General features: G+C 43.0%; 1 protein-coding gene across 17 annotated transcripts in view; it reads right to left on the bottom strand.

Moving 5' to 3' along the window:
* Positions 1-4,914: 4,914 nt before the first annotated feature.
* Positions 4,915-11,909, bottom strand: part of cacna1ab (calcium channel, voltage-dependent, P/Q type, alpha 1A subunit, b) — a 130,102-nt gene continuing 123,107 nt past the window's right edge. For 12 of the 17 annotated variants that reach the window (XM_055041318.1, XM_055041319.1, XM_055041317.1 and 9 more), the window contains 3 exons: positions 8,377-8,578; positions 6,987-7,243; positions 4,915-5,737 (listed from right to left, as the gene is read on the bottom strand). In XM_055041318.1, coding sequence (XP_054897293.1) covers positions 5,012-5,737; positions 6,987-7,243; positions 8,377-8,578 — 1,185 coding nt within the window. In that variant the 3' untranslated portion in view covers positions 4,915-5,011. The remainder of the gene's footprint in view (positions 5,738-6,986; positions 7,244-8,376; positions 8,579-11,909) is intronic. The other 5 variants (XM_055041332.1, XM_055041333.1, XM_055041331.1 and 2 more) reach the window with 1 other exon arrangement.

The following is an 11,909-nucleotide window of genomic DNA, read 5'->3' on the forward strand; positions in this document are numbered from 1 at the left end:
ACACACACACACACACAGTCACAGAGTAAAATGTCTCCCTGTCACAGCCGTAGCCCCGTCCCTCTCAAAGTAGGTGTAGATGAGGATCAGGTGATGGTGGAAAAATGGCGACTTGAGCGTGAGCTTGAAAAGTGGTCCGGTGCCATTGTGAAATTGTGTATCAACATCACTGAAAGTTCTGCCACCCTCCACCCGAAACAGTTCCCCCCAACCCCTCCGGTAACAGCCACTCGTCTTGTTTTGGCCCCCCGCTCCAATGCCCCGCCTCCTTACAGACACACGCATGCACACACGTTTAGTGCTGTACAAAGGGGAGACCTCAGCGTGGCTTTAGCTACATAAGCACAACTTTTGGCAGCACTACTGTACATTAATCCCCACTGTGTAGTGTAGTTTGTTTTTCATTTTTAAAAGAGAGCCCTTTTTGTGTTTTTGTCAACACGTTACCTTACAAATGACCCACTGACACAATTTCACAGCCGACTGAGCAGATGGGTGGTACGCTTGTTAAATTTCCCTTCATCCCATGGGGAAGGAGAAATGAAAAAAGAAAGATTACTCAGATATTAACAGTGAAGAGTGACAGAAAGCAGACATAAAGACAGTCAATGACTGAGAAAAAAACAACAAAAAACCTTGCATTCCCCCCTAAACTGTGTTTCATAAAGCAACTAGATACTGAAAAAAACAGACAAAACCAACTAGATGTTTGCCTTTTTCCAAACTAATGGGATAAGTGTTTTGGAAAAAGTTCACACACACAACATGCTTTCACCCAAGGGCAATGTTGTGTGTCCACCTTTTGGGATCCGCTGTTACAATTCTGAACGACCGAGTGGAGCCAAAATGAAAGGTGTGTCATTTCGGCGTCGTTTCTACAGATTTTAGATGGAAATGTAAGAGCTTGAAGTGTGTTACGATGTACTTGCGGTGAAAGGAGAGGGGTGAGATCAACATCAAGATACCATGCCAAGTAAAAACCATACATTAACTCAAACTGGGAGCTGCCTGTTCTGTAGCGGTTTCTTCCCTACGTGGTCTAACTAGCTACCTAGCTCTAGAGGGACCTGAGAAGTAAGCAAACAGCTTCGCACCTCTGTAAACCTCTAAGTACATCATCAGGAAACTGTACGCAGGACAACTACGGGACGGACATAAACTGGAGCCATGCCGAAGCCAAAAGGGGCTCGCCAGCTAGCGGGATCTGGAGACGATGGCCGTTGAGTCTTCAAAAGTCAAAAACCGCAAGGCTCAGATTGAAACTGTGAGTTTTCTTTTTTTTTGGTAGCCATTACAAAACTGAGTGCCTGAATGGGAAATATTAAATAGTTCAGCCCATTCTGAATGTGCATCTAGCCTAGTCCATCGACTTGCTTCCTGACCGTGGCCCAGTCTCAAAATCGTCACACTCCCCGTTTTGAATGCTAGCATGGGAGCCGGTGAGATCTGATCTTAAGGCGTAGCGTGGTTGATCACGTCGACTGCACAAGGAGGGGGCGAGGGGTCACGGACGAGAGCAACTGTGACTGGGCAGGAGGGCGGGGCTCATGGGGGGTGATGAATGTGACTCAGATACAGAAGGCACTGTGGCTCTGTAGGGGGCTTTGGAGAACAATCCTCACCTGCTGTAACTTCTTAGATGGTGAGGACAGAAGGTTTTATGGCAAGCACCCCTCCACTTCCAACGAACTGCCAAAACATAAGCCCCGTCCCCAATCCGATTCACCATGCTAAGCTCAAAAAAGTCACGGCTGGGAGGCAAATAATCTCGCCAAAGCAGAGAAATATGAATCAGGGAGAACGGATGAGCCACGGGAAAAAAAAAAGGAGCAGGAACAGAGGTACGTGAAAAGTAAACCTCACTGTGGATGCGACGCAGCGTGACGAGGTGAAAACGTGGTGTCGATCTTTACGTCATCTCTTACGTGCTGATTCCTGTTTGATGGATTTGTTTTTGCAGCGCTGCAGGTTCCTCTCTGGAGATGTAAAGAAGGTCTGCATAGAGTCAAAATGTGTCTGTGATGCGGTTTGTCTCGGATTTTCGCAATTTGCGTGGAAAATGTAGCATTAGTACGCAAAATAAATAAACATCTAAAATTCTATTTGTACTTTGTGTTTTATCTATAACTACATCTAGAACATTACATCTATATTCATCTTCAGGTAATAAACTAAGTCTATCTATGCTCTTATTCTTTTAGTCTAGAATTATTGATCATTCAATAACTGTCATCCCTCATAACATAAGGGGTTAAAATATTATTCCAAGGTATTTATTTCTCTTCTGTGGTGAAATGTTAGTCTTTAAAAAGCTAAACGAACAGCAAACGACAAAAAAGCTAGATGGGAAAAAATAAGTTGGTTGCTGAAGCATTTTTAAATGTTTTTTGTTTTGGCAGCGAAAGATTCCGACTTGCTACAAAGTCACTGAACTTCACGGAAAGGGCCGCAGGAAGGGCAGCAGGGAAAATGGAATGACGAATGAAAAGATCCGGCAGCTCTCAGGGCGTATCCGTGTTTCCTAACGAAGAATCGGATTTATGGTTATTACAACTTTTATAGAAAGTGGAAAGTCAACCGCAGGACGGCGAGAAATCAGGATGTGGCCAAAAAGTCCCCGTCCAGTGGAAGGGGAAAAACAGTGGCGATTACCGCCCTCTAGTGGCCGAAACGCTGACTGACACCAACCCTGTACCACCAATGCTGTGCTTTCAGTGCTGGCAACTAACCCCACTGTTAAACTATAGACCTAAAAACAAACAAACAAAAAAAGATTTGAGATTCATAGATTTTTTTTTTTTGGCAATAAGTTGGATGATGTCAACCTTAGAAGAAGAAGAAACATGTAAAATCAGCTTTCACATTCTCAATATGTTGTACTCCTTCATTCTACACATTACTGATCTTTGGGTTGGCTTGATGAGACCCTACGGGTCGCTGCAGGACAGGTACTGAGGCTCCCCTGACCTCTGCCCTCCACTATCCTGGAGAGAGAATGCATCTTCGCTTAGAGCTGTGTTACAACACGCAACTCGTAAAACCATCATTTCCCCAAAAAAATAATAAAATATTGCACGAAGGTTATTGGGAACCTTGTAGACATCACTAAGCACGGGATACCAACATAAGGGATGGAAAAAAAAAATAGATGAACACGGCATATCTGAACTCCAATCAACATGACAGCAAGTCTACATCAACGGTTCTAACATTCAGTCAATCGTCACCAGTATCATCATTGTCACTCATTTGCATTGACATTAATGAAATGAAATCATTATTAAGTTCTGTTATCATCAACAATAGCAACTTAAATGTGGTAGAAGTTCCCTTTTGTCCGCTCTCTCTCTCTCTTAAAAGTGTGTTTCTCCAAAGACAGGACACCTGCACGACCCTGTAAACGTTTTGCTTTCTTTTGCTCGTCTCTTTGCCTGGTTGCTGAAGCTGAGTTTTCAACAGAAAACTGAGACAAGTGGAAAACCTGTTTGTTAAAATCTGTCAGGTAAAACGAAAACAAAAAACAAACAAAAAACGAATCTTTAAAAAAATGACTCGACTTTTGAATCAGACAAAAAAAGTGAGAGAGAGAGTCTGAAAAGACAACTTCTATTGTGAACCTAAAAGTTAAAGTTTCCTATAAAGCCCCCCTGGTCCCACTCCCACCCGCACCGCTTAGATTTCCTCTCTAGTATGGATTATATCAATCATGCAGGTTTCCATCGATTTTTGAACTCTGAAAAAGATCAAAGGAGGCTGAGCGAATGCAACAGAAGAACCAAGCTCCGAATGTCCGAAGAAGAACAAGAAGTAGTAATCGACAGAAGAAATACTGAAGAAATTAGTCTGGTTTTTCTTTTTTTTCCCCCATCCCCTCTTTCTTGTCTTCTTGCCACCTGCCAACATCTGTGATGTCATTTCCTGTCAGGTCCCCGTTTCTCTGTATGCTGGGTTGATCAATAGATAAGGGAAAGGATTGACAGAGTGACCAGTCCCCTTCTCCAGTAACCTGGGCCCGTCCTCCCGGTGCGTCTTTTCCAGGAAGTGAAGCCAACGTTGGGCGTCACCACTTTGCATCCGCCGCCATCTGGACAGGAAGTGATGTCGCAGCAGTTCCATCCCCCATCAAGTGAGTCCGTAACAGTAAACAGAGATGATAAAACTCATCGAATATCATCAGCCAGCGCTGTGATTGGCTGGGTTTTGCAGTATAGGCGGAGCTTCCTAGGTTCTGTCCCCTTGGACACAGAGAGAGATCATAAAGATTAAGGAAAAGTACTCCCTTTATTTATTTATTTCATTTTATTTTTTTAATTGTCACTGTCATGTAAAGTTTCTCTGTCTTCTTCATTGTTCAAGTTTCATTATCTGGAGGCATAGCTTGGCATGTAAGGGTTAGTGAGGGGGATCCTGGCTTTTTATTACATCATTTTTTTTCTCTCTAAACGTGTCTGTTTTAGAGCAGAGTCTAAGCGGTGTACTCCTCACTTCAGTTTATTTTCTGTTTTCTGAAGTAGTCCGGCCAGTGAGAGCTTGCACACACCTAAGCAGTCAGGTGCCAGTCGGAGCAAAGTGCCTGTTAGGCCTTGAAACCATCCCGTCACATTGCTTTAGAACCCCATGCTCCTCCTTGGATCTCTGTTCCCTCGACTCTCTTTTCCCTTTCAGCCGAGACCTCGATGGTGTCGGCTGGTCTTGGGAACTGTAGTTCTGAGAGCCAGAGGTTAACCTGTGCCCTGCATTGCCTACTAAGTTCTCCGGACTTTCTCGAGATTAGCATAACCACGTGCTGCTTTGTCAAAGATTAGATTTTTCTGCAAAATGTGTAAAAGGCTCCTAGCAGCACCACTGCCCCTCTACCTCCACCCGTGCATTGTTTTTTTTTGAGTCTGAAGGGGGAGCAGAGGGGCTCTCCAAAACTTTACCATCACATAGTTCAAAGTTTACAAATGTGCCAGAGCACTGGAGGTGATGGGTTCTTATCATCTTCTGCTGTCTGCATCTCATGCCGTCGCTAGCACCAGTCATCCTCGTCCGTCTCACTGTAAGGTTCATGTAGGCCCTTGCGGGGCCCTCTGGCATGGGGAGGCCTGTGGTGAGGGTGCGGTGCCCCTGGCGGTCCCCTCCTATGCGGGGAAGGTGAGGATGAACGGTAACCATTAGGAACCCTACGTGGATGCGGGTGAGGGGGCGGCGGGGGCCCGTGACGAGCAGTCCTTGGTGAGCGTGGGTGCGGGTGAGGGTTTCCACCATGCGGATGAGGGTTGCCATGGGAGAGGCTCTGCTCGTAGGCGGGAGGCTCATGATGCCGCTCATATTCGTAATCCCTCTCGTAGAAGGGCCCGTCACCCTCCAGGCTGTCCCCCGGCGGGGGGCCGCTCCAGCGGTTCCGGTGCGGAGACCGAGGCGATCCGTGGAGCGGCGAGTGTGGCGACTGGTGCCGAGGCGAGCGCGGCGAGCCGTGCCTGGACGAGGAGCCGCCGTGGTGGGGGGAGGCGTGACGTGACGGGGGCCGGTGGTGGTAGCCCCGGTCGTGGTCCGGCGGAGAGAAGTGTCGAGGGGAGGGGGAGCGCAAACGACCCGGGCCCGGGGGGCCGTACAGGGGCTTTCGGACGGCGGGGGAGTAGGTGACATGCGGGCGTGGGACAGCAGGAGTCTGTGGCAGCTGGCGGCGGCCTCTCCGTGGAGTGCTGGTCCCCGAGGTGGAGGGGACCGGGCTGCCACTGACCGAACTACTCCCCTACAGCAAAATGTGAACAAGGAAAATCAAAACACAGCACAGCGACAGAACACAGCAATGGACACAAAGAGATAAAAAGAGATAGATTGGACTAGACTAAGATAGACAGAAAATTTGATAAAACATCAATGAAATTGGAGGCAATAAACAACATGAGATTGCAGAAAAGAGGGGTTAGGGTTAAGAATTTAAAAAACATAAAAACACATGAAATGAAATCCATAAGTAAGGTCATGGAAATGATTCTTACACTGATGATCATCTACAGAGAAAACATGGGTAAGTTCTGAGGACTGATTTCTCCTGTCCAACCAAAACAGCCTTTGTGTTGCAAGACACTTTTGAACGTGGATTATGGGACAACTGGGAGTCATAGATTTAGGGGCAGGAATTTAAGAATCTGAGGGAAGCGGTCAGAGAACAGTTCGTAACACAGCTACAAAATGTAGCTAGAGTCAATCACAAATGGGTGTACAACCTGGACGTAGTGTTACATTCCTAAAGTCTTAGTATTTTATTCAACTTCACACCAGCCCTGTTTAGTCCGCTTTAATCAAACTCTAGTTCATTTGGGAAGGTGTGAACAAAAATAGCTAACTCTGGTCTGCCTAAATGTCTCGGTTCGGTTTAACTCCAGTGCGGTATGAATGCATATATGGATTGGAGTTGTATCAAGTGGACTAGATACAACTCCAAAAGTAGGATGGGACTATTGTGCAAGGCATTCTGGGTAAATACAACATGAAGGAACGCACGTGTCTAACGCTAGCAGGAGAAATAGCTGGTGGACATTTCCCAAAAACAAACGAGAAATCCTCCAACTGCTAAAATGTCTTGCCACTCAATTTTTGTTTCTATTTTGTGAAGGAGAAAGTGTCTTCTTCAGAGGTTGTGTCCTTCAGCGGTTCTCGGTGCAGCGTCATCACGGTAAACAGGAGGTAAACAGGTTGCTCAAAGGGTTTGGTTTGTCAAAGCAAACAACACAACCAGGAAACGTAACAAATGCTTTGTGTCTGAGTCTACAGGTTCACCAGGTGAGAAAAACAAAAGAGCTAACAAACACCTACCATAAGACGAGGTTTGGTAAAATAATGAGGACAATAGAAAGCATAATGTATATTAAATTGAACTCTGTCAATTAAAAAAACAAACAAACAAGATATTTCACAAGAGTGGGAATTTAGCAGACAAACTATTTGGGACTGTTTTTGGTAAACTTCTGCTAAATCTTGGTGACCTTAGAGCTCACCTGTCTGTGACCTCTCCCGTCTGGCCCTTCGCTGGGGGACCGGGACCAGTGGCGGTCCTGGGGTTGCCTATGTGGGTAGTCATGGCGATCATAGCGCTCCTTGTCCATCGAGCTGTGATGGCGGTGATGGTGGTGGTGATGACGCCGGTCCTTGGTGCGCCCGCGGTCCCGCTCACGCTCCTTGGGAGGCAGGTCGCCTGACTGTGTGGTGGTGCTGAGGTCTGTACCCAGACCTAGACATGAAATAGATAGGATACCTGTCAAAGTCAGACATGAAGGTTACAAAAGCTTTCAGTTCAGGCACCAGTCACAGAAGAAAGATTCTTGATGCGCTTACAGAAGATCATGGTTTCTGTTTCACAGAAGGAAGATGATAGACTTTAAAGCACAAACACATAAAAGTAACACTGGAAAAAAAAATCCATGAGGAATAGGAAGTCGAGTGGATTTCAAAGAAAACTGTTCCAGCTTTTATAATCTCCCAGGATGTCCACCAAGCTTATTAGAGGATTATTATTCACCAGTTCTACAACTATAAGAATAAAACATTTCAGCCATGTAAATTAATTTCGCAGGACCTAATGACCTCATATAAATACTGATGTGGTCTTTGTTTAAATATTGCCCACAACCTTTTCCTTGCTGTGTTCCTTGGTCTTCTATGTTTTTGGTATCTGAGTCAAGAAACTGAATATAAAGGCAAACCACACGGTTTTGTTAGAGGGCCACTGTGCAAAGTCTGACCTGCTGATTCTGGGTTTGACGGACACAAATTATTTTGCTGCTAAAAATAGCATCAAAGTCACTAAAAATTTGCTAAATATTTAAACAAAGTCATAAAAATGCTAAATCTAACAACCACAATGTTATATTTTGTCTAATTCTCAGACATTTCTGGAGTTAAATAAGGTCTGTTTTTCTTGAAAGTTTCGTCCGATTCCCAATCTCCCAAAATTAAGGAAATCCAGTCCAATTTATCGGTGCACTTCAATGTGAAAAAATTTGAATCGTGTAATTTTTCTTTCACAAATGATTAAAATTATATACTAGTTCATGCCAGTCCCTGTGAAATACATGGAAGTTGGTGATTGTGTTGAGACAAGATGTGGAAATGTTGGAAGTGTTTCGGTTCTCCTGCAGGAATTTTGTAACTGAAATGATTTATCATAGCAAATCCTGCAGTTGCACATTTACTACTTAAGGATAATAGTTGATATTCAACATGTTCAGAGTTTTGCTGCCTTGTCATTTTTCACTTTGAAAGGCTTTGCAAAAAGATTAATGTCCCATTTTCTACAGCTGAAAAAAACAAGAAAAAAACAGACACAGTATGACTCATTTAACGTCGGCTAATCCTTCAATTAAAAATAGGAGCGGTCAACCGAGTCACCTGTGTCGGCGTCTGTGTATCTGGTCAGCGATCGCTGCGAAGTGCGATGACTTCGGTCCCTGTGCCTGCGCCCGCCGCTGTGTCTCCCCTCCTCGGACACCACCCTCTCCAGAGAGTAGTCGTCCAGCCTCACGCCGCGACCTGAACGCCCGTGGACCAGACTGGAGGTAGAGCGACGCATTGGGCTGTTGTCGGTGATGGTCTTGAGAGACAAAGGAAGATGAGGGCGGGAGATTTGTGACGATGACGGGAGCAAGAGACACACAAAGGAGAGGGGAGAGGTAAGCAAGTTATTTCCTCTTGAAAGCTGGAGTTTATTCTCAGTTGCGAAAGTGAGGACTTGTTCGTGACGAACGTGTTAGACGTCTATCTGTATTATAATTGTGTTGCTGCAATTTCGGTGTGCGTTGGTTACCTAGAACTGGATTTATTACTCCTCAGCTTCTACCTAACGACTCGTTTCAAATGATAAATCTCCTCTAACTCTTTTACCGCAACACTTGCTCGTTACTCATGCCTGGAATCCGAAAACAATCGAAACAAAATGTATGAGGGAAATCATCCCACATTTTCACAAAGCATGAAGGAATGAAGCGAACAGAGACATTCACCGACAGACAGGACAGAAAGAGGCAGAGAACAAGCAAGAGGACGAGAAAAACCCCCCCATGCCTCACATGCACATCACAGAGGATTGTTGTACTTCCTGACAGCCACCACAAACTCAAAGAAAGCCATTCTCATCAGATAGACTTAGAAAAAGTGGTATTTTCAAAGGACACTCATTTTTACTTTTTACATTTAGATGAATAATCATAAAAACACAATAACCTTTTCTTTAGTTGACTTTATTGAGAAAACGTTACAGTAATAAGTGTAGTTTGTCAATAAGTCAGTACAAGGCTGAAGTTAAAGTTGTTATTTAAATGTCTTCGTTTTAGATGACATCTTTAATTTTACAGCCTCAACTCTGCAAAGCCAGCGACGCGCTCATGTCCGGGCACCAAGAAATACAAAACACTACTGCTCTACCATCATGCACTTTGTGCAGAAGGCCTCAAAAATGTTTGCGCTGAGGTTTACGCCGAGCATGACCAAGGAAGTGAAGAGTCACGGTCATTCAGCAGTTTTAAGCTTTTGCAAACCTTTTCACAGCAAAGAAAGACAAGTTACAGTTACAACATGTTACAACATGCAGAGGAACAAACATGAACTAAAGCTGCTGTCATGTTGAAGGAAGCTGTCTATGTCCCGGTGTACATGCACACTTAAAACAGCCGCGAGTACGATGGCACGATGTGACATACCTGCCTTTTCTGGCACTTTTATTTCAGAATAAAAGCTTTTTGTTTTGAGGTCGGTCTTGGCAACTTGTCTGTTTGATCAAGAAAGACGTTTTTTCTTCCAAAACTATACAACTATCTAATTTAATTGACCTAAAAACAGAGGTTATATAATGTTCAGTAGTCCTAGTTTTCATTTTCTGCCAACAGCCATCGCTATCCGCAATAACTCCTTCAAGACTTGATTAATTCTTGAATGATTAATTCAGAAATTAGCGGGATGTGCCAATGCAGATTATATGAACGCTTCGCTGCATGGAAGATGGTGTACACCGTGGGGCGTTGAGATTTATAACCATCCGGGGTCCTCTCACTATTCTACTCTAGAACTCACTGGACATCTTCATCGGTAAATGAAACCAGGTCTCCTTTATAACAGAGATCTTTGACCTCAATGGGTCTAACCTTGGCAGGTAAAGGTTAAATGAAACAAAAATCATGCATCATCCCCTTTCATCGACTCTGCAAGCTACAGCTGCAGTATGACCACACAGTCTTGGCTGACAAGCTTCTCCCCCTTCGTCTCCCACTGCGCCCGTCTGCTGTGAAACTCATGCAAGAACGACGACATGCCGGCACACCGCCAACATAGTCCATGCTTTAGTCGAATCAATGAGCAGAGATGCAACGCAGATGGACACACATCGCTGAATGCAAACCCCCATTCCACCCAACACACACGCACACACACACACACACGCACGGAGGACATACAGTCAGATGCTGCGTACGAGCAAAAACTCAAAGCAAAAGTCAGAAGTTGGCGAACAATGGCTGTGAGCGTAACACAAGCAAATATGGGAAAGTGAGAAAGTAGGGTGAACAGAAAGAGAGACTCGGGAGGAGAGGGAGGGAAAAATGAAATCAAACTAGATCTGAATAGTGTAACAAAAAAAAAAGTCCCAGTTTGATTAAAGAACTTGCCAGGTGGGTGTGCTTCATATCAAGAACACCAAAAGATGCTGCCTTTAGAAAACAGCCCCCCCCCCAAAAAAATCAAGCTAATTTGACTTTTATGACATTATCATATGATATTAGTTGATGAATCATACAAACCAATTCTGTAAAATATTCATAAATATTTCCAGATCTTTTTTAAGTAAAACATATTTACAAGCACTCCATTCTGTGCTTGTAGAGCAGATAGGTTTTAAGTTGAACTCTTTTGAGAACAGTTCTCTTTAAATGCCTTCCAAGAGGCATCAACAGCCTATTTAACAGTAACATGTTTATATGTTTTTATATGTAGATTATGGAATAATGCCCCTCCATTATCAACTTTTTGGGCTTATGAAAGGCTCAGATTTTCTCTGTTTAACAAACTACAATGTTTTATAGAAATGAATTCATGAGTTAATCCAGCGAACAGCTCGTAGTAAGAACTGATATTAAAAGTGAATAAACTTTTTAACCAGGCTTGAAAAATGTGTTCATGTTTCAAGCTGTTATCTTAGAAAATGATCTTAAAAAGATATGGAAGAGAAGCCCTCAGATAAATCCACACAAAGCCAAACCTTCAGAGTATTTACCTTTAGAGAAAATAACTTTCCACAAAACTAATGTTTTTGGTTGTAGTGGTTATGATCTTGGTACCGTTTTCAAAGTTCTGAATATAATCAAACTCACAGGATTACATGTTCCGTTGTCTTGGCATTTACAGCGATTGTGGGAAAAAAAAACAGTCAATTTTTTTTAACAATTATGATACAAAAGATAATTAAATTTGATCATGCGATAGCAATGTTGTAAGGCTTGTTGGTATAGAGTGACTTTGTTAGACACAACAGAAATGACCAGTAACAATTTTTACTGCTAATTTTCATTATGAAAAAAAGGTTTAATTTTTCTAAATCATGTTTTCAAAATTTTATTCATCCATTTATAAATGTTGAGGTTCCAAACCAAATATTAAATTGGCAAGCTAAACATTTAGCTTCATACTAAATATTAAGTTTTTAAAGTATTAAGTTGGCAAGTTAAATATTTAGTTTGGTGCTAAATACTTAGCTTGTTGACAAAATATTTTGATCTGAGCTAAATATTAAATTTGAAAACTGAATAATTTAGTTTATAAAACATAAACTACATTTTTAGCTTGTTTTATGAATATTAAGTTTGAAGACTAAATATTTAGCTCCAAACTAAATAATTTGTTTATAAAGTACTTAAGCTAAATATTTAGTTTGGAGG

The sequence above is a fragment of the Poeciliopsis prolifica genome, unplaced genomic scaffold (genome assembly GCF_027474105.1).
Source record: "Poeciliopsis prolifica strain line A6 unplaced genomic scaffold, Auburn_PproV2 SCAFFOLD016, whole genome shotgun sequence".
Classification (NCBI taxonomy): domain Eukaryota; kingdom Metazoa; phylum Chordata; class Actinopteri; order Cyprinodontiformes; family Poeciliidae; genus Poeciliopsis; species Poeciliopsis prolifica.